The sequence below is a fragment of the Leiobunum rupestre genome, chromosome 4, assembly GCF_980474605.1.
Source record: "Leiobunum rupestre chromosome 4, qqLeiRupe1.1.hap1, whole genome shotgun sequence".
Taxonomy (NCBI): Eukaryota; Metazoa; Arthropoda; class Arachnida; order Opiliones; family Sclerosomatidae; genus Leiobunum; species Leiobunum rupestre.
The window spans coordinates 28,811,741-28,834,803 of NC_143387.1; the positions used below are offsets into that span (position 1 = coordinate 28,811,741).

General features: G+C 37.1%; 2 protein-coding genes across 2 annotated transcripts; one reads left to right on the forward strand and one right to left on the reverse strand.

Annotated features, from left to right (window-relative positions):
- The first annotated feature begins 2,590 nt into the window (after window positions 1–2,590).
- Window positions 2,591–3,098, forward strand: Tim8 (translocase of inner membrane 8). The gene is made up of 2 exons (XM_090171803.1): window positions 2,591–2,781; window positions 2,870–3,098. Exons 1-2 carry the CDS (start codon window positions 2,686–2,688, stop codon window positions 3,041–3,043), a joined length of 270 nt encoding a protein of 89 aa, XP_090027929.1. The 5' UTR covers window positions 2,591–2,685; the 3' UTR covers window positions 3,044–3,098.
- Window positions 3,099–3,107: 9 nt separating this feature from the next.
- Window positions 3,108–4,346, reverse strand: LOC149947399 (uncharacterized). The gene is made up of 5 exons (XM_090171802.1): window positions 3,999–4,346; window positions 3,804–3,923; window positions 3,602–3,746; window positions 3,372–3,541; window positions 3,108–3,310 (listed from the first exon to the last, which is right to left on the reverse strand). Exons 1-5 carry the CDS (start codon window positions 4,239–4,241, stop codon window positions 3,233–3,235), a joined length of 756 nt encoding a protein of 251 aa, XP_090027928.1. The 5' UTR covers window positions 4,242–4,346; the 3' UTR covers window positions 3,108–3,232.
- Window positions 4,347–23,063: the final 18,717 nt, after the last annotated feature.

Consider the following 23,063-nt stretch of genomic DNA (forward strand, 5'->3'; position numbering starts at 1 on the left):
CCAATTCTCCGAGGTGGCCAGTTTGCCTGGACCCTCTCCGTTAGCCTGAGCCGAAACCCAGTTTCCAGCCCATATCTGACCGAAGTCGGAGGCGGAGATAGGAGCATTTGATCAGAGCTAACGTCTGCAGTGCGCCACCGCCCTTATGGGTTTCAAGAGCCGGACCTCGACTACCCGGTAAAGCCACCAGTTATTGTACACTCTGACCCGTTAAGGGCCACAATTATCGATACAAGCAAAAGTGTTGATTACAAAGCTTTGTAGACAACGGATTGACTGTGTTTACACAGGTACGCCATTGCTTTTCTAAGTGACCGGTCCGAGGACTTAAGAAAATACTACTTTCCAATCAACCAAAACTACGAATTTATATGGTTCTAATTAACATGCCATTCTCGTAAAATGCAGCCTAGACCTGGCTTCTCCTTCCTGACACTTTTTAATGTTTCCTTACCTTTCTAAAATATTAAATTCACCAATTTTTTCCTTAATCAATGTTATACAGCTCTATTTTGTAGACGAAATATCAAGTTTGATTAATTTTCCGGTGGAAAAATAACAAGATAAATACGATCGTTCTTTGGAGAAAAGTTTCTACAGAGTTTTTTCGTTAGTTTCAACTCTTCTTAACACGTAACAAATCGAATTTTTTAATTTGCTTATTTAAGACGATGTTTTGAAGCGTGCAAGCTCTTACTTACTCTAACAATACAGCGCGATGCTGAGGGAATTCTTACCCCATCTGATGACAGAAACCATAGATATAGGAAACGTATATAAAGGTCGAGATAAAATATTTCAAAGGGAGTGAATACGGAGGTGACAGCTAGCAGAAACGCGTAATTTCTGTAGGCTATCCTTATAAGACGCTATCTATAGGTAAGAAAGCTCGTTCTATCGTCGCGAGAGCCATTGTCTCCTGCTTAAAAATTATACTAAAAGTCGCCAACAGATGGTGTCTAAAGACAACGGCCTGCGGAAAGGTCAAGCACTTATAGTACTAAAATGCTCGCGCTCTTGGCTTGGAGGAATAAAACAAGTATACAGGAGTTGCGGAGAGCTGCGAAATCGGTTTCGTCAGTGACCGTGAACTCGCGCGAGACGGAGGGGTTCAAAAGCGACTAGCGCCAACTGCATACGGAATTTTGCAACTATTCTCATTTTATAGCATTGTTTTCGCGTCGTCTGGTTTGTTTTATTCCTCCAAACAAATACGAGTCATTTTGGAAAAAGGCGCAAGGAATTTAGAAAGGTTTCAAAACAAACCAGACGACGCGAAAACAATGCTATAAAATGAGAATAGTTGCAAAATTCCGTATGCAGTTGGCGCTAGTCGCGTTTGAACCCCTCCGTCTCGCGCGAGTTCACGGTCACTGACGAAACCGATTTCGCAGCTCTCCGCAACTCCTGTATACTTGTTTTATTCCTCCAAGCTCTTGGCGAGCTCCTTCCTCGGTGTCTGCTAGGTGTCAATTCCGTATTTTATGTTAGGCTTAGACGCCCCGAAATTTATCTAGACCTTTATATACATTTCTTTTATTTACCACTTTAATAGCGTCAAATTTTTTTAGTACACTTGTTCCCTACTCCCTAGTCGTTTAAGTAATGATGTTTTAATATGAAATATCCGATTCATTAGGAAAGATAATTTCTGCTTTGCAAAAACATGAGAAAAATTTAAATTATACTTTTCAGCACAAAGGAATCAAAGACTCAATTATAATAATTAATTAATGCATCTCTGGGACGAGGTTTTCCAAAACGGCACACACTTTTAAAGGTAATTTCGTTGAGGTTTTATAGACATAGCGTAAACCGACACATTTTAAAAAAGTAATTTCGTTGAGGTTGTTTTAGAGGTAAATATTGGGTGTCAGACTTTGTTCTGACATCGCATTTTTATCAAAATCTATAATAGATTTAAAAATGTTCAGGGTTTAAGTATGACGAAGGGAACATTATAATTTTTAATTTTCAGAAAATTTTAAACATATTTCTATGTTTTTGACCTGGAGGTGATAGACAAAAACCCTCAATAAGGAAGTTGTAGAGCATTCTTGAAAACGTACATATAAAGTTGGTTCGGTCAAAAAAGACCGATTTTCCCTATGTCATACGTATACCCAGAAAATTTAAAAATCTACCTAGTATTGATTTGGAGAAAAATGCGATAATGGAACTAGAATCATTTTATCTATAAAATAAAATATTTTTTTATAAAAATTGTGCCGTTTTAGGAAAGGTCTATCTAGAACATAGAGTAAACCACTCACATAGAGCGGAATATTAGAATAAAACATGTTTTTTAATGGGTATTATCATTTATCTAAGAGCATACCAAATTGAGCTTTTAGGAGCGTGCATTTTCAGAGGCGTTATAAAATATGTAAAATTAACAGCTTTATATTTTGTGAAATTACTTTATCTTGAAGGTGTATATGTGTATAGTACCAATTTTCAATGAAATCGACTGATTTCCCATGCTCCCTTCTATATATTTAATTTGCTAAGATCCAAACAATTGATTTAAATTTAGCGCGTCTTTCCTTTCTTGGCGGTACTATTGCCATCTATGTTCTGTTGACATAGTACTTGGTACTTGGTAGTTATTGATCACAACGTTGTTCTTTTGATTTGAAAGGCTCGTGTTGACTTATAAGTTTCCATTTTGCGCGAAAGTTTACTATGGCTTTAGATCCGTTACCCGACGATCCTTCAGTGGACAGAGATTTACAGGAGTTTTTGGCCGTTGAACAGCACAAAGCGCAATTCCAATCTCAAGTTTGTTATATAAAATTAAGCCTTGGTTTGGCTGCCTCTCCATTTTGCACCTTACATATTTCATCATGATGAAATTCACATTGTTTAGGTTCATCGCCTAAATGAGGCTTGCTGGGAAAAATGCGTCGAAAAGCCAAGTACGAAACTTGACAGTAGGACAGAAACTTGCATTTCAAACTGCGTAGAAAGATTCATCGATACTTCATTATTTATGACAAATAGGTTTGCTCAGCTACTGCAAAAATCAGCTGGCAATTACTAAACTTAAAATAATGTACATAATTAAATATTATAATTAAAGTTAATTGCAGCTTTTGTATATGGAAAACTTTATTTAAATTTAAAACCATGCATGACATTTTGTTAAATACAGAACCTTACGTAACAAATTTTTGCTAAAATATAGAATTTTTAAATGTTTAATAAAAACATTTCATTTTAAATTTAAGAACTAGGAGACAAAAGATTCGACTTTTGCATGCCAAATTGCTCCTTTACCCTTAGCAGTGCGTTGTTTGTTGGTTTTAACCTAAGGAAAATATTTTCATAGTCTGACGGTCTGACCCAATGTAAGAATAAGAGAACCTTACTTCTCTGATTTTTCCCGCATCATCTATTTGAAACTTTTTGTATTTAAAAGCAATAACAGCATCTACCCATGTTTCAGTACACAAAACCGGCTGAACCATGGTTTTAACATCAACCTCAGCAGCCCTTATGACTTCAGTTATGATGTACAGCCTTTTCTCTTTTTCCAATCCTAAATTTACAAGTGTAAATTATATTTTACAATATAGTAATTTTATAATTTTTAACTTACCGTGATTTACCAAATCAATGTAGCACTTATTTTTCAATTCGTTGAAAACCTTTTCATGTGTACAACCTTTCAAAACTATCTCGCAAGATTTTATTTGGCTGCCTTTAGAAACACCAGCTACACGGTAAAACAACGCTTGTTCTAGCTAAGAAAATTCTTTTAGTATATTTTGGTTTAAAAAAATTAATGAGCTCAATTTTACTAATTTTCCATTAATGTCATTAGAAGTTTGAATTTTGTCCAAAATATCCTCATTGCATTTCTCATTGTCTAGCATGGATCTTAAGTTATCAATGTAGAAAAAGTCGGCCAGTTTAACCTGCTGTAGTTATACAAAATACGAGTTACTTTAGTACCGTACTTTATGGAAATATCTTTGAAGAAGCTACAATATTACCGTCTTGGGTTTGTAGAAAACACTTAATAAATCAAAAGATGAATTCTTATCTATATATGGCGTTGGGATGAATCCCATACAAGCCGTCCGGGACTTAGATAGTCTCTTAAAAACTCTCTTGCGAAATAACTTCCAACTTAAAACATTGTCGGCATGATTTAGTTGGTCGCGAACTTCCTGTGACATCTTTTCACTAATGGCACCTTTATTTTTGTATATTTCTTTACCGACCGGTAAAGCCATGGTTAATTTTTGGTTTCAACCGTTTTCAATTTAATTAAGGCTGGTTGTAATTTTGAAAAATCCCGCGCGCTCTTTAAGTCGCGTGCCACCCACCCCTTGCGACGTTCCCAATTTTCATTGGTTAAAAATCCTCCAGTAGTGGGAGCTGGACCAAAGACTATATAATTAAGCTATCGCTTATATAGTCTTTGATTTAAGAGATTTAAGATTTATTGGTAAACCCGTACAAAGTACAACCCCTTGAAATCGGGGCGGCGCACAGTGGGGCAAACTGAGCCCAAATATGGTCAAAATTAATATCTCAAAAACCGTTTCCTGTACTAATTTAAATTTTTTGTGACACTTAGCAGTGTTGGGGGACAATTAAAAATGATAACATCGATGACCTTGAACCATGTCTTCAAGGTCATTGAAAAATTAATTCGAGAATCGTTAGATTTAGAAACTTCGTTGTTCCTCATCATATTTTATGTCTTGGCCCGAATTCATTTGATCAATTGAAAGCCGAAAAACAAGTTGGTCATCAAGTAAACAATGTAAAACTGTTGACGATAAAAATTTAATAAATCCAAAAATTACATAAAATAAATTCTCCCATTGACTTAGCAAAGTTTAAGTTGAATCGACAAACTGTAAAGAAAATAAATTTTCGAATAATTGGCTTACTTTTTTACAAATTGAATCATATCAAACCCATTTAGCATAAAATGTGGCGAAGAACACTTTTCTAATTGGATTTTTTTTAATTATCCATTATGGTTCTCAACATAAATTTTAATAAATAGAATATTCGTGAACAGAACATATGTTATGTCCGATTCATAATAACTTTCCTGTAGCCCGTTTAGCATTATTTACTTGACCAACTGCATGGTTTTAAGTGTGAAATTTTTCTGCTTTCAATTGATCAAATGAATTCGGGTTCAAGTTAATCAGACATAAAATATGGTGAGGAACAACTTTCTAATTGGAACGAAGTTTCTAAATGTAACGGTTCTCGAGATAATTTTTCAAGGACCTTGAATAAACGGTTCAAGATCATCGATGTTATCATTTTTATTTGTCCCCCAACACGTTTTAAGTGCCACAAAAATGATGTGAAGTTAGTACAGGAAACGGTTTTGATGTTATCGCTATGGATCGTTTTTCAATTGGACACCCTTTTTAATTTCATATATCTATTGAAAATCTGTAGAAAAAAATAGAAATATAGGCAAAAATCGGCAAAATTTTTAATCGATATTGTGATAAATAATGAACATTCATGAACTTAAATCAAAAACTGTAACTTAATCTACCTAAATTCATAACTAAAAGTCACATTAATTCTAAAAGGAATATCTTAGTTATATAAACTGTTTACGTCGGATACAATTCGTATGCGTGGCATCCGTAAGTAATTTAATCCGAACTGTCCGATCCGACTATCAAAATAATCCAACCTGGAAAAAAATACAATCCGTAGGATTACGGATGAATATATCCGAATAATTGGACGAATTGGTCAGTTATGGATTTTCACCTCTTAAAAATGTACGGATTGGATTTTAATTGGATGAATCCGATACTGAACGAATTCGGGTTTTCCAAATCCGATCCGTTCGTGGTCCATTCATGTCGGACCCAATCCGACCGTGGTATGTACACTTCGGATTCAATCCGTTCGTGGTTGGTCTCTTCGGATCCAATCCGTAATTTAAAATAATCCAATCTGTGAAAATATATAATCTATAGGATAACGTATGAATACATCCGAATAATTGGATGGATTAGTCAGTTACGGATTACAATTTGACGGTTTGGATTTGGTTGAATGAAACCAAGACGATCACTGAACGGATTTGGGTTTTAAAAAATGTAATCCATCCGTGGACAATGGCTACGAATTGGAAAGTTTCGCATTTTACTTATCCTTCCACATATTGAATTTTCTTAAACGGATTGAAGTGTCAACAAATTCAGCGGCTACGGATTCGAGGTGTTACAGAGTAAGGCTTATCTGTGAATACGTTGACCATGAGATAAACGTTTAAATCTAATGTATTACAAATACAACTTATGATTGTACGATTTTCACTTTTCATTTTAACACTCATTACGCACCACTAATTCAGTGGTTAGAAGCAGTCAGGAAATAGTATGGGAGTTGTTAACTCCCAGCTAGCCTGCTAGTCATTTGTAGTTTTTCCCCCAGTGGCTGCCAGGTTGCATTATTTTCCCTTGGTGGGAATATCTAAGAAATATTAGTAACTTATTATAATAGGATAATTATTGTATAGTTCACTCTAAGGTCTCCGAAGGCACGTTACCCAACCTTCAAGAGTAAGAGTGGCTATACTCGGAAGGAATTAACAACTTTAAAGGGAGTAACTTTACCCTAGCCACCCTACTTTGTACTTTTCACATTAACGTGTTAACCAGTCAAACGCACAAATTACGCACAATTATGCACCACAGTTTTAATATTGCGCATCACAAAAGTTAATGGTAACAATTAATTGTAAAAATGTTGATTTTCATTTTGCATTCGTAGAGGGTCAGAATTACCTCAGTTTTATGTTAGCTAATTGAAATACTTGGGTTTTGTTTTTCCCACTTTGGGGCTGTTCATAAATTACGTAACGCAAAAAATACCCTTTTTGAACTCCCCCTTCCCCTCGTAACTAAGAGTAATCGTTTTTTAATTACAATAGCTATTAGTTTAAAAAGTAATAATAATTGAAGTTAATATTCCATCTGTGAAGTTAAGGTGGCTAAATACGCATTAAGCTTTAAAATAGCGTTATTCAAAATTGAACGTAAAATTCCCGGAAGTTGCTATAGATTATTAATTCAAGGTGCCGCTACCGAGAAGCGCTATTTCGGAATTTTGTTTTTGGCATCACCGTGAAGAAAAGATCTACTTAAATATTTTCCCATAGTGGTATCATGTTTCTCATGCTATTACTCGTCGCAATGACCATCACAAATTTAGCAAATAGCCAAAAAACAATAACAACAATCGAAAATTGGATCTTAAAAAAGGCTCTACTTCCTCACAGTAAAATGAAAGCTTTGCGAATTATAATTTACAGTTACTTACTTACTTTTACAAATTACGACAAACGGTAATCAACTAAATTATTGATGACTTTTAACAAAACTCTCCTATTCGAGGTACGATGGTTCATTATTAATCACACCGGCAACGTAACTGCAACGTCGTTTACTGCGAATGTTGCCTCATTGAGACACTATAACCCGAAAAAGACCAATGGCGACGATGCGACTTGATAAAAAGTAAAAACATTTCGCGCTCCCCTCTCAGCCTCTCACGGCCGAAACAATAATAATCAGCTAGGCTAATACCCAAAGCACCACCTTAGGCTTAAAGGGAATATAACCTCAGGTATTTGGTGTGGAACACCAACGCTTGCAGCTCTGACCGCTCTTGCCTTTCGCTTTAAAAATGTTTGGCGCCACTGTACAGCGAAATTTGAAAAATTGAAGGGGTCTTCCATAAAGATTGCTTTGCAGGTTATATTCCCTTTAAGTCATCAAGCGACTTTTAAAGCCTTTAATAGTTCTAAATAACCTTGGCCATCTTGTTGAAATGTTGCCTCCCCGCTTCAGCTGTGGATCCGTTTTCTTTCCCACTAAAGAGCTTATGAACTCATTCTTAGGCATTGGCTGAACTATTCCCGGGCAACATTTGAACAAGTTGGGCAAGCGTAAAGACATTTTATAAAATCAACTATTCAGGTGGCCGGGTTACAATGCGTATAGGATGGTGGTGGCAAGCCCTTCATGGCACGCGAGCGAACAGCTCCCTACACTCACTATTACCATAAGTTAATGATACCTCTAAGTAGACAAATAAGCCCTTTCAAGGTGGAATCTTTGTCCAGAAAATGTGATGTCAAATCTTGTCTCTCCGATTCCCGCGAAAATGAAAGTTTTGAAAAATATCTCGGACCCAGCGCCGCTGTGCGGTCGAGAATGAAACTATAGACTTAAATCCGCCTCCCCAATCGACCGCCATTACCTTACAGTCTACGGGGAGGGTGATGAAAAAACCGGTTTTGGGGGGAAGGAATTTCTGTGGTAGAGGGCTTGCTCGATGATTGTCTGTACGATGATGGCGGCGCCCAGTAAACGTTTCTAAAAAGAGTGTAGCAAAAAAACGTTCTTTGTCCTCTGCGGGGGGAACGAATTTTCTAAGGGAATACCGAAATTTATCTCTTTTGGGGAAGTTCAAGCTAGCCTTGCACCAAACGGGATTAAAGAAACGTCAGCTTCGGCAGTTCCAAGTCTATGTTAAGGCTACTTTGATACGCAGTACGGAGAGACATAGGTCAATTTGGACAAGCATATCCGCCATAGGCAGCATAGCCATTTGTCTACTTAGAGGTATCATTAACTTATGCTATTACCGTTAACCCCAACAGGTTTTTATAGAATGGGAAACCGAAGAAAGGAGATAACTTGCAAACTCAACGCAAAAGGAGTTGTTCCGAGTTTTCACTCACAATTGTCAGTTTCACAAGTTGGGATCGAACCCGGTTTCTCTTGCTGCGAGCTGAAAGCTTTAACCACTCCGCCAGCCCAAAAATGTCTCGCGTTCAATAATACCTCGCTTCAAAAACATTTCCGTAATTTAAATGAGGTTAAAATACCTTTATTTTCAATTTCAGAATTTTTATTTTAACTTAAAAGTATGCCCCCTCCCGTTTTAGTTCTATGGCGCTTGGCGACAATTACCTCTTTTGACCCCCTTTATACGAACCTGGCATGGAGTGTGATCAGAAAAAATTGTAACTATTGTTTCAATTTTTCTGTTCTTGCGTTCAATTAATTGGATACAATCAAGTAGCCCATTTACTTGTAGTGTGAACGGGGCTTTAGACCAAAAAGTTAGTATATACTAAAAAGCATATCTTGTGAAATTGGCATTTTATAAAATAGTCAAAACGTCACCACCTAAAATAAGGGCTTTGAAATTATACATCCAGGGTTAATCAGCGTAGGAAGCGGGAAAAACTCCGCGGGACCCAGGGCGAAGGGGGAAAGGGAAATTCTTTGTAGAAACTCCAACTTTCTAAATAGAGTAAGAACTCACGATTTCGTGGCAATTATGGTGTTTTCTCTCGTGAATACCGTTCTGCACATTGGGGTGTTTATACGACTGTAGACTCTCGGCGCCGTGTCATTTTGACCTCCAACACTTTGGAATTGAACCCCCCCCCCCTCCCTCGAGACATCCAAACTTTATAATTTTTATGCTGAATTGCCCAATCGGCCCAATTTCTATCCTTCATAGGATCGGGGCCCTAGTCACGCGTATTGACCCTAGACGGAGCACCATGATGTTCTCTTTCGTAAGACTATCTCATGAACTATGGTAGCCACGATTTTTACTCTTGTATATATGTCCGTGATACATAATATCGTAAACTACGATGACCAGAATGTTTAGTCTCGTAAACCACGATGACTTTGAGGGTTCTATCGTTAACCACGATGACCTTTAGGGTTCTATCATAAACCACGATGACCTTGAGGGTTCTATCATAAACCACGATGACCTTGAGCGTTTCAATCGTAATCCACGGTGACCACGACATACTATCACGTGTATGTATGCTCTCCTAAATGATAGTGACAACGATATTTTATGTTTTAAATCACGACAACGATCTTTCCTTTCGTTATCCATAATAACCAAATAGTTTTCTATCGTAAACAGCGATATCCACGACATTTATTGCTTAAACCACAGTTACCACAGTGATTTATCTCGTAACCCGCAATTATCATGATGTTTTATCGTGTAAAATACGGTGACCGTGATTACTATATTTCGTAAGCCTCTATGAACAAAATGTATTCTATCGTAAACTATGATGACCACGATGTTTTCAGTCGTAAATCATGCTTACCTCGATGCTTTCTCTCCTAAACCATGAAGAACAAAATGTTTTTCCAGAAACATCACAGGCGAAAAATCTCAAAGGACGCGATGTTTTCTCTTGAAGAGCAAACGAGGACGCATCTCAAACGTAAAAAGAATAAATTGATATCAACGCCGCTCTAAAGACTCTCCGAATTCCTCAGTTATTATTTGGACCCGGGAAGCACTGCCATTATCGCCATACCAAAACAACCCTCGGTGGCTCTAAATTATAACGGTAACTCACGTTCAGGACTAATGCAGAGTATCGTAGATTCTATGACACCGACACGTGAATCATTGACTATTCGACAAGGAACAAATTCAGTCTACGCTCCGCTAATTAATCAAATCCATTCAAGTTCAGATTCATACAGAAAATCCCCTTCGTATAACGAGTAAGAAGTCAAAATCCGTAACTAACCAAGCAATCCATTTATTCGCATATATTAGTCCGTTTTCCTACAAATTAAGCGTTTTTATCTTCGTATTGGACTGCTCGAATTATATTTACTACGCATAAAACGCTTACGGTTGCATCCGAAGTGAACGGACCACGGACGGATTGAATTTGGAAAACCCGAATCTGTTCAGTATCGGATTCATCGCATCAAAATCCAATGCGTTAATTTTTAAGAGGTGAAAAACCGTAACCGACCACTCCGTGTTATATTAATTGTGGGATTGGACGGTTCGGATTAAATTTCTTACCGTTTGAACGCTTACGGATTATATCCGAAGAAAAAGGGCCGCGGACGAATTGGATCCGAAGTGTACGGATCACGGACGGATTGGGTTTTGAAAATCTAAATCCGTTTAGGATCAGATTAATCCAAGCAAAATCCAATCCGTAAAATTTTAAGATGTTAAAATCCACAACCGACCAATTTGTCCATTGCTACGGATTACTTAACCGTAACCGTACGGATTGGACGGATCGGATTTTTCACGGAGTATCCGCAATCCGTTCAGGCTCTGCTTTAACGTCGTTTTCCAGAATTCACACTATTTGAACTACGCGGCTTTGTATAATAGTTGCATAATTAAAATGACAATAATAAACAACACTTTATGTACGTAATAAGAGTTTTAATAAAAATTAATTAATTTTACTACTATAGTTGCATAACTCTAAAATATCGATATCTACTTGGTATTGATATTTCCAAAACTAAAGACTGCAAAAAAATATCTTTACCTTTTAAATCAAATCTGAATGTATTCCAAATATTATGCAAAAACTCTTAATTCTAATAAAAAATTCTTAAAAAATAGACTACTTCTAAGGAGCCTGGTGGAGAATAAAATTTTGCAGTCAAAAATCAAACACCGGTAAATTGTGCGGTGGTTTATAAAGAAATATTATAAACGAAAATAAAATTCATACGCGCGAATTATTTTTTTGACTTTTGGCCAGGTTTGGGCTCAGTTTGCCCCACTGTGCGGCGTCACCAAATTAAAGGGAGCACGGTTTAATAAAAATACACAAAATTAAACCAAAAATAAAATATAAAATATAGAGTACTGGAAAATAACAAATACAAGTTACAGAATTCAATAATAAATATATATATATATCGAATAAATATTTATATTCCTAAGGATTTTCATGACGCCAATTATCTTTATCAGGTAACCAGAATGTATTTAACTATGTACAAGTGATGAAAATTTCCTGACAATCCAAGGGCTTCTTCTAAAGAGATCTCCGAGTGCCGCACGCGCCATTCAAAGATATCTTCATCGCTTTCACCAACCGGACAAGGAAAGAGTACATGGGTGACGTATTCAGAGGCAGTCCCGCACAGCTTGCAGGCCGGGTCAAAACCAAACAACCGATGTTGCCTTTCACCCGTCAGAAGGCAGCCCGTTCTAGCGTTGAACAGGAGGCCACTACACCAAGAACCATCATAACACGTTTCGGTCTGTGGCTTCTGTTTCACTTGGTAGAGCTTCAGACTATTCTTGCTTTTGACATCATTACGCCAACGCCTCTCCGCCGCTTCATGAACATCTCGCACTACTACAGCAGCCCATTCTCTCTCGTTCTTTGCTGTATTCCGGGTCGTGCCATTGCCATAGACACGATCAAGCTGTGCCATACGCTTAAGTAGCCTAGTCTCAACTCCTTGAAGCCTCAGCGATCTAAAAACTATGCCAGGAAGCATGGACGCCGGCATAAGTAACAGCCGCCCTAGGTATTTCAGCTTACTCGTAGCTTCACGTTCCTCCATGCTGCTCCAACCCCTTTCACCTTTAATTGCAGCCTTAACTGCGAAAGGGCCCACCGAAAGTACAGTACGGCCAACTTCTCTCTGAACATATTCAAAGGCTGAGACCCGAAAATACGGTAGAACATCGTTTGCATACGCGATGGCGGGTACCGCCACAGCTTTCCACAAAGTCCTAGATACGCTGTATTTGTTATATGATCCATCCTCCATATTCTTGACCGCCCACCGTAGACACCACTTCCAAAGAGGCGTTTTGCAACGTAAAGGGGACCGAGCTAGCTTCCTTTGACGTACCAAACATCAAAACTTTTTATTGGCTAAACCTTAACACCTTTTAATCAGCATAAGCAGAACATTTATCCAACAGCTCCTGTAAATCCACCGCAGAATGCGCCAAAAGAAGAATGTCATCTGCAAACAGTAAGCAAGGGATCAACACTTTGCCAATAGAGTAGTATCACATCGTAGCTTTGGCCATGGCCGCCATTTTAGGCGCGTTTTTTTTCTCTATAGGAAAAAGCATGGGTGACGTTGCGTGATGTAGCACTGACACTACTCTATTGAGGCACCTTTATCCTTCTCCACTTGTCGATCTTAGCTCCAACTCCCGACTCAGACAGACTCACCGCAAGGCCATTGATATAAGAAATGAACAGTACAGTGGACACCTCTGACGCAAACAAACACCACACCTCAACGGCTCAGTAGTAACACCTTGGGCTCTGTAGATATACGTGCTATCTGCGTACAGTATTTGAATTTGGCGAACGACACTAGGGACAAAGCCGAAGCCACGCAACGTTTTCCACAACTTATCATGATTGACACTGTCGTACGCCTTGTGAAGGTCAAGAAACGCAGAATATAGAGAGAGCTTCTGCTTCTGATAGAGTTCAATCAGCTGCTAATGCATTCTTTCCAAAGTATGGCATACACTTTGTAGAAGACCGACGTTACTGCTATAGGACGATAGGAAATGAGTTCTTCCTCAGCCTTTCCTTTTCCTTTGAAAACCATAATAACACGTGACTCTTTCCAGCTATCAGGAATATCATCTTGATGTATAATTTCGTTAAACAGAAACAAAATACAAACCTTTGCTAGGGGTTTCAACGCCATAATAGACTCTGCATACAGCCCATCAATGCCTGCTGCCTTTCCACCCGCCAACTTTTTCAAGGCCACCTCTAATTCTAAAGGGTCTTCCAATCTTTCTTGAGATTTCCCAGCGTCTAAAATCGACTTCTCAATGCGCCTGTTGACCTGTTTGATCTTTTTAGCAATAAGCTCCTTAGATTATCTCTTAAGTTTCAGATAATGTTGCCATTTCTGTAGGACTAAGTCAGTCGACTCACCACTCTTCTTATCTGCACGGTGAACCCTGCAGGCTTCTTTTCTAGCCTTAATGGCATCATCGACTTCATTGTCCCACCACTTCTTGGGAGGAACTCCGTGTTTGAGAGACGCACGAATGACTTTTTCTTTCAGATTTTTCGCCATGGCAGCTTCAACCGCCGCCACAAACGTAGGAGCACTAGTCAAAGAGTCCACCCAGTTCTCCATATCCTCAGAGTAGGCTTTAAGACGCTCAGGATCTTCAAAATCCCAGAACACTCTCTTTGGTCCAATGGTCGTGTTTCTTTCTATACCAGCGTCCTTTTTAGTGTTAAGACGAATGGATACCATGTTGTGGTCACTACCCAAACTTCTTTGGCCACACTCATCAATCTCAATAGCCTCAACTAGAGGGACTAGCTTTTCACTAAAAAGAACATAGTCAATAGATGAGGAACTATCTTGACCATGCCGTGTGACTTTACCTACACAACAATTCATAAGATTACCAATAGGCAAACCATGTATTTCACTGAACTTAATCAAAAGACTACCATTCGTACAATCATAGCCATCTAACTCTACCAAATTATCTGGTCAGTTTTTTATTTCGTGCTATGTTAGTTATTTAATTTTGACCCTCAAATTTTATATCGGCCAAATGAATTTATTTCTTCATATTGTTATTTTTCTTTATTATGTAATGAATATTTATTAAATGTTATCTATTTGATTATTATCTGTAATAATATTAAATTATTGTTTACAAAAAAGGCACATAAAATTTATTTTTGCCATAATATTTCAGCTTTAAAAATCAAAACACTTTAGTACCCTAAGTATATATTATACTCACTCTGTCCAATTATAAATAAAACTATTACAGATAAAACTTAACCAATATAAAATTTCGCAGTATTGATAAAAATTAAATAACTAACAAAGCACGAAATAAACAAGTCAGCCCAGCCGTAATATTAGTTCCACATCAGCCAAATGTATGGGCCCCAATGGGCATCGCTATCGAGAAAATTTAATACCTGATGAATCGACGTATCATATACATATGAGCGGTTTCCAAGAAATCAATTTCCAAATTTAATTGCCAAAAGTTACGGGGCCCTGAGGGCCCTAATGGGTATCGTGATAGAAACTTTTTAAATTTAAATGATCATTACAAAAACTTAATTGTTTCACATACCTGGTTTTAGAAATAAAGTAGCGAAACGAGAACGCATTAATTGAGTAATTTACATTTTTTTTACTTTAACTAGTCAGCCTGACTAGTGAGCCTCCTATCTTAATTTATTTTAGTAGTCACTGACTAGTGGGGGCATAAAAACAATAAGGACAGCCAACATTACCCGTCAGAATTAAAATAGGAGTATATTATTACTTGAGTTACATGATTTGACCGATCCCAATTTTTTCTTTGACAAGTTAAAAATCTTTTCATTGTTAGTATCATCAAATGACGAATTAATTTGAGATAGAGATTCTGAATCAGAACTTGTATGAGGTGCAGTAGACTCTCTGGACTCTTGATTTTCTACAAGGTCTACAAGCATGTTGTGATTTTTAAAACTCAAATGGGATTGATGAATGATGATTTATGATACGCCAAATTCGCCATTATGAATGAATATTTAGGTACATTTTTGCCCCCATTTCGATTAATTTTAGTATTCAGAGCATTTATTTTAGTAGTCAAATGCAATGACTAGTTCCTTATGTCCTACCCTGGATAAGAGGAGAACCAGGAGAAAGTTTCCAAAACAAAATAATTTATTCATCTTCGGCCGTGAGCGTTAGCTTTCCATCTTCCAAAAAAAGCTTTCCGTCTCGCGCACAGAGGGCCGGGGATCGAAACCCGCCGAGTCCAGTTTAAACGAAATGTTTGTTCACTCGGCGCTAGCGCCATCTCTAATTCTGTCCCGGCATTAGACTACAACAACAACGACAACAACAACTACCACTACTACTACTACTACTACTACTACTACTACTACTACTACTTCTACTACTACTACTACTACATTTCGGACATAGCAATAATGCCACTCGATATATTTATATATCGATGTGGAAATAAAAACGAACCAGATATTGGAAATGGCTCTATATTTAGTTTTAATAGGCTAATGAGAAAAGAGGGGTGGCAGCTGTACTGCATACAGGCTAAGCAGACAACCTTGGACGGAACATCCTGTTCGTGACGTTTTGAGCCACGTGACCTAGTAGTCTGCTTGTTCCAAAGTTTATGCGCGTTGTCTTTACTTAAAAGGTTTTTTATAGCGAGTTAGTGGCGATTTCTTAAATTAATTTTTGAAAACTACAATATGGCACCGTCAAGAGTAAAACCTCGATTATGTGCCGTATCACTATGTAATCAGAAAACAACTTAATCTGGCCAAGGAAAAAAGGAATATAACACCATGGCACTTTACCATTTTAGTCCTAGGCTTAAGTAAAAGTAAAGTTAGTGAACATATATTTTATTTCAACAGGTAAGCTACCATACTATACCCACCCAAAATGTAGAACTTCGCAAGGTCTGGCTGAAATATATTCTTAGAACTGAAGAGACACTCACAAAATCATCTTAGCGAAACAGATAAACTATTTTGTTTTTTTTTTCTTGAAGTTTAAGTCTCGATGTGGAAGCTTTGGGACTATCCATTATAAAACTATAAAATTGACAACAAAAATATAACAGATAAAAAAATTCACGTGGCAAATCAAGAAAATTATACAACAACCTTTAAAGGTGGCGTTATGGTTTGTTTTGATATTGACTCTTTATCACAGCTAGAAATCAGTCTAAAAATGACAAATGTTTAATCAACTCATACCTTTTAATTTATGCCATTAGTTTAAAACTAGTAGAATATTTTTTTAATTGTTAAGTAGGCACTGACCAGGCCGATATAATGCAATGCATGATACATCGCTGTTAAGCCTTGCTTTTTTTATTCGTCTGCAGCGAGATAGCGGATGTTCCGTCCAAGGGCAGGGCTGCCATCTACCGTCTTGAAATTGCGACCCGACTACTCCCATGGGCCTATTATTACTATAAGAAGCCGTAAGTGAGTTCGTGAAACGAAGCCTTTTTGTATAGGCCAGTAAACAAAAAAAAACAACATTATTTATTTAAAAAATTGAGGACAAAATTTGGAAGTGGCTCTATATCCAGTTTTAAGTATCACTATACTGAATATAATCTCAAAAAAATCATAACTTTACCACCTTTCCCACCGGAGTTATAACCATTTATTAATATTTTTACTCAAGTGTTGCAGAGATACCGTGTATATTAGAGGGATTTTAATTTAAAATGTCTGTACAATGAAATACTTACGCCCTCTAAATACCAAGTGGTTAAATCACAAATAAAATCAGAATAACCATCATTTTTTGAAACATATGTAAACAGTATTTTAGAGTGTAGTTCAAAGTTCATGTGTATCAATTTTCAAAGCTGTATGACTATTCAGGCGTTTATTATATGCGTTCCCGCAATTGAAAACCAAAGTAATTTTTCAACCATATAGTAGCCTAATTTAACTTAACCTGATCCAAACCTAACTTAAATTAATCTAAAAAGCAGTAGGACAAGTCATCAATTCGCGATTTTCATAAACCCCTGGAAAAACCAACATGACGTCATCCGCAGCCAATGAAATTGGGAACCGTTGCTACGTTTGCTCGTTTCGCAATAGACGCTTCAATAAATCATCCTCCAAGGAAATCGCCAAGAAGTAATATTTCCGAGAGCCAGGACCTGCAAGTCACTGTTTATATAGTGCTTGTTAAAATAATGGAAATTATTCACCTTTACGGCAGCAACAAGCGTTCCCTTTTAACCAGGTAGCTTTTTAGACATATTAAGGCTGGGTGAAAGGTTTTCATTATTTCAACCGAGGGGTAAGACAGTCTCATATAATCTGTACACCGAGTTCGTGCATATTTTCAAGAGTTCGCGAGTTCCATTTAGCACTGTCAAAGGTACGGCAGTGTACACCGAGTTCGCAGAGTGTCTTACCCCTCGATTTCAACAAGCACTATATAAATAATACTTTGTGGGTCCTGGCTCTCAGAAATATTACTTCTTGGCGATTTCGTTGGAGGATGATCTATTTAAGCGCCTATTACACACCAGCTCCTCTGAACTTGTTAGTAATCTGTAAACTTGTACTAATAAATAAATAACTAGAGTTATAACAAGGTCGGTACTCCTGTAGAAAATGTAGAAGAGGATTTGAAACTCGACCTATTTGTCGTCTGAAGGTCGGTGATTAGGCTTATTAACTTCCAGTAATGTTTATGACCAGGGCCGTCTTTACATACTGTTGGGCCCCTGGCACTTTTAATTTTGGGGGCCCCCTCGAGTGGCGTAAAAATGGGGGGAGGGGCAGGTTAATGTACCCTCTTAATTTTTAGGAATAGCACCAGCCCTCCCCGTTGAATAGTAAGAAGTGGTGGGGGGTCGCAAAATTCACCTTCTAAACTGCACCCCCTAAATCTAGAACTTTCCTAAAATATTCGCCTCTACAAACGTTCGGTGTATACAGTGATTTCAGTATCACGTGGCACAACGTCACCTTTGCTTTTTCCCATAGAGAAAAAATCCCGCAGAAATATATTCGTATATTATATACTCTATAAAATAAAACAACATCTTCTAAAACAACTTATCTATACTTTTTACAATAAAAATATGTTTAGTAATATTTATCTCGGTCAATTATCTGATTTTACTTCTTTAAAGATGTAACAGAAGTTTTCAAATTAATCAGCCTAAGCTCCAGAGAAGGGGCAAATGTGTTTAAGATATTCCCAATATCTCTTCTAACTTGGTGCCGAATTTTCGTTACAGAAAATTTTCTGTACTCCGAAATTTCCCACCGGCTATCGGCTAAGAATTTACAGCTAATTTTCCAACATCGAGCTTACCTATAGCTAGCCCTAGACCCCATTATATGAAATACAGTTTAATTAAACGCAGGCGGCAGACAGTGAGACTGAAACGATGGCATAGGCCTAACAAGCAACAAAGTCGGCCTAGCACCTAGGAATTGAAATAAATAACTGTAGAAAAGTTAAGAACAAAAATAATTCTTATAAACTTTTATATTTAAAAATTAATTACTATTCATGAAACGCATCGGAGAGAAACAATTATCCCATAGTGCTCAAACTATGTAAAAATATTTGTGTATGATAGCAGACGTTACCGACTTAAGTTATTACCATTGAATTGGGAATAATACTGACAGCTCAATGGTTATTACATTCTTTTGGAAGTTTATAAAAACAAACTCTTGAAATCCCACGACCACACAAATAGGTTCCATAATCAGCGTGGGAAATAAGGCGGTGGCAGTGGGCAAATGACCAGTTTAAAAATTGCCCGGAGCAGTTTATTAATTGAATCGGAGGGGGGTTAGTGGTTCACTGGACCACTTAATTAATCCGAGGTAAATATTTTGAAATTGGTAGGTCCAAATGTTATATTATTAGTCTTTGGATTTGAAGGTCACTGTAACGGCGGCTGCGGCATGTTACTACATTCCAATTCGAATTCACTAGGGCTGTGCGGGTAGTGGTTTTAGGCAATCGAGTCGGGTATCTAGTACGAAATTTTTTTTCATAGAGTATTCGAGTCGAGTAATGTTGAAGTGGGATATAAAAGACTAGTATACTAGCCTACTAACCTAATTATAGTAATTAAAAGTAAAATAACAATATACATTTTTTTTAAATAATTAATGTACCGCCTGTCCGTATATTGCTTAGGAAGTTAAGACTCCTAAGTTCTAACGCCAGCCGACATCCTAAACTAAAACTTAATAATGTTGTTTGAAGAAAAACCGCGCAGGCGCAGTACGTATTAAAAACCGTGACCTATCCCCGAGTTCATTCGAGGTATTTGTTATTTCTACGTCTTGTAGGTTCCGTTTATTATTTTCACCCCAAAAAGTTGCAAAAACCATCTTTGAACTTACAGCAGCTTAATCGAGTTATCGGGTACCCGACTATGCAATTTTTGGTACTCGATAATCGACGAGTATTTTCCAATTACTTATTTGAGGTCCAGTTCAAGTACTCGACTTCAAAAAATGCCGAGTAATCGATGATGTTCGAGTACTCGCACAGCCCTAGAATTCAAGCTATTAAAAACGGTTAAGAGTTAAATCACGCTATTCTAATGTAGCAGACGACGTGCACTGGTCGTGGTCCAGTTAATATATTCTAGGCCAGGTGGGTCACTGCTCCACTTTAAAAAAAAATCCTTATTTCCCACCCTGTCCATAATGCTATTAAACTTACTTAGAGAAACGTTTCAGTTGAACAGCTAATTCAAATCATTTTGGCCTACTAATATATAAAAATAGGCTGTGTCCGAAAACAAATTATCGAGGGTAGAAATCAGCTTAGAATAAAAATGCGGCGACGTTGTCCGCCCGTCGTCATAAAACGTTTGAGTGAAATACAAAAATAGGGCGAATACTTAAATTTTTACATTCTTTTGGAAGTTTATAAAAACCAACTCTTGAAATCCCTCGACCACACAAATCGGTTCCATAGTGCTATTAAAATTACTTAGAGAAACGTTTCAGTTGAACAGCTAATTGGCCCTTCAATAAAAGATCTTCAACGAAATCGCCAAGAAGTAATGTTTCCGAGAGCCAGGAACCGAAAGATATTGTTTATATAGTGCTTGTTGATATAATGAAAACTTATCACCTGTATGCAACAAGTGTTTCCTTTTAGCCAGCCTAAGTCAGCTAGCTTTTTTTATACATATTAGGGCTTAGGAAAAAACCCGATATGCTGTTTACAGGTGAAAAGTTTTCATTATTTCAACAAGCACCAAATAAACAGTAACATTCAGATCCTGGCTCTTGGATAAATTAGTTCTTGGCAATTTCCTTAAAGATGTTTTATTGAAGCGCCCATTCAAACCACTATGGCACTCTAATATATAAAAAGGCTGTGTCCGAAACACTGTTGGTGATGGAAAACAAATTATCGAGGGTAGAAATCAGCTTAGATTAAATATGCGGCGACGTTGTCCGCCCGTCGTAATAAAACGTCTGAGTGAAATACAAAAATAGGGTGAATATATACCTTCGTTTAGTCTTTATTTCAAAGATAAATTTTTAATATTGAATGGTTTTGTATTAGCCCTGAGGGGGCCCCTCTTGAACTCGGGGCCCTGGGCCAGGGACAACGGGCCCAATGGGAAAGACGGCACTGTTTATGACTCTTATATCTATATAATTTAAATATTGCCTGTTACCTATAAGTACCCCGAGAAAAATTTACGTTTAAGAACCCCCGTTATATCTTGACAATACATGTAAAACCTACAGTTGCTATTCCCATTCTATATTTTCTATACTACGCTTGTGATAGACAATGGTAAATAATATATTTCCATGAACTATTTACAGTATTTAACACAAAACCTTCATTTTAAGATTTAGAAGAGACTAGTAGAGTAATTAAGATCTTCAAAAGTTGATATATTCCGTTTTTTTTTAATGATTTTCTTGATATCACATATTATCATATAATATACACCATTCCCATTATTTACCAGTGCAATATTAAAAAAAGGTGAATTTTTGGTTTCCTCTCGCGAGGGAAAAGGCGGAGTCTATTAAAAACGTAAGACGCTGTCATTGGCTGTTAAGGGGTAACGTAAAACCTACGGAATTTAATTCTCTTGATATCTTATTTAAAAATTATAACGAAATCGATACTCATATTATTTCTATCGATTAAATTCAAATTTTAATTTAATAAAAAATATAAAACTGACCTTGGAGTCGACACTCGGTCTTGAGCCCAAGCATTTTGAGCTTACACTGAAGCTGCAGGTTCTAAATCACCTATTCGAATATTTATAAAAAAATTTAACACTAATTTTACACCACCGAAACACCCTTTAACAGCTTATTTACAGCACCTGGGACCAAGGATGGTGCTTTGGGTATTAGCCTAGCTAATTATTATTTTTATATTTTAAGAGATTTGTCAAACTCAAGCTTGGAAAATCCCTATTTACGTCTAATTTTAATTGTATTAAATGAAAGCGACGAAGAAACACCAGTAGCATTATCAGCGAATAATTTTGACTATCTTCCTTATATTTTTCTTCGTTATGAGAAATTTACATTAAATCAACTGGATTTCTCAGCAGCTCGCGTCGTTTAAATTAAATGTCTAAAAAAACATTTTGAATTTAAAACATTACCCTCACGTGCCGCCTAGAAAGGACGATTAAATATTTGTTGAGTTGGGCGGCTTTTTACGTCTAAGTTGTTGTGGTTTTTATCTGACTTTTTTGGGATGTCACTATGAAAAATATCACTTGTATTTTCCTATTAAATATTTAATGATCGTAAGGCGGAAAGCAGCAAAAAACCATAAAGAGAAATTACTCCCGAATGAATAGAAGCTGCCTCAAAAAGTACTTGGGCGACGGGGACTGGACGCTGAAACATCTCTTATTTAAAGGAGCGTCCCCTTGTTCTTCTCACTAGGCCGTCTTCTTGCCATATCTCGAACAATTTCATTAATTCAACGATCATTCTCCCGTTAGCGTTGCGCCACATTACGAAAGCAACATTTTCAAACATTTATCCCTATATAATCATAAATCATTGTTTTTTTGGGTTCCCGCGATCCTATTCAAGTATTGAAACCTTTATATATGATTCTAGTTTATATACGCTTCGCATTTGGTGAAGTTTCATCGAAAAAACGAGCTCCGCACATTTCCGGAAAACCTAAAAAATGAATGTGATTTTTCTGGAGTTTTCAAAGGTTTAAAAATGATTGTTGTATATCCGCTCCAATATTTCGAAAATTTTCGGAGCTTAAATTTGGATGTGTTATTTGTTACTATAAAATATGCATATTTGCATTTCATGTTTTTTCTCTTATATCGCACTTCCATAAAACTAGTTTTTTTGACTAGGTATAAATATGTACCGTGAAACATAAAGATCATTAAATTATACTAGAACATTGAACCTGACGTTTTATTACTTTAACTCACAAGTTACTTCAATGGCGACGGGAACCGGATCATCTGCGTGAGTCGGTATTTACTTTTTAACCTATTGCTAAAAGTCGCGTTCGCTCAGTCCTTCTCAGGTGTCCTAATTGCAAGATGGCACTTACTGGTCGTTTCGAGCAATTTGACGAAAGCGCAGAGTCTTGGACCATTTATTCGGAGCGCATGGAATACTACTTTACCGCTAACGGGATTGATGAAGCCGCCAAGAAGAAAGCTACCTTTCTCTCATTACT

Coding starts and splice junctions, on each gene's coding strand:
- Tim8 (XM_090171803.1), top strand. CDS start 2,686: ATGGCTTTAGATCCGTTACCCGACGATCCTTCAGTGGACAGAGATTTA. Junction 2,782..2,869: donor AAGCGCAATTCCAATCTCAA/GTTTGTTATATA, acceptor CACATTGTTTAG/GTTCATCGCCTAAATGAGGC.
- LOC149947399 (XM_090171802.1), bottom strand. CDS start 4,241: ATGGCTTTACCGGTCGGTAAAGAAATATACAAAAATAAAGGTGCCATT. Junction 3,542..3,601: donor CATTGATTTGGTAAATCACG/GTAAGTTAAAAA, acceptor TTGTAAATTTAG/GATTGGAAAAAGAGAAAAGG. Junction 3,311..3,371: donor ATGCGGGAAAAATCAGAGAA/GTAAGGTTCTCT, acceptor TATTTTCCTTAG/GTTAAAACCAACAAACAACG.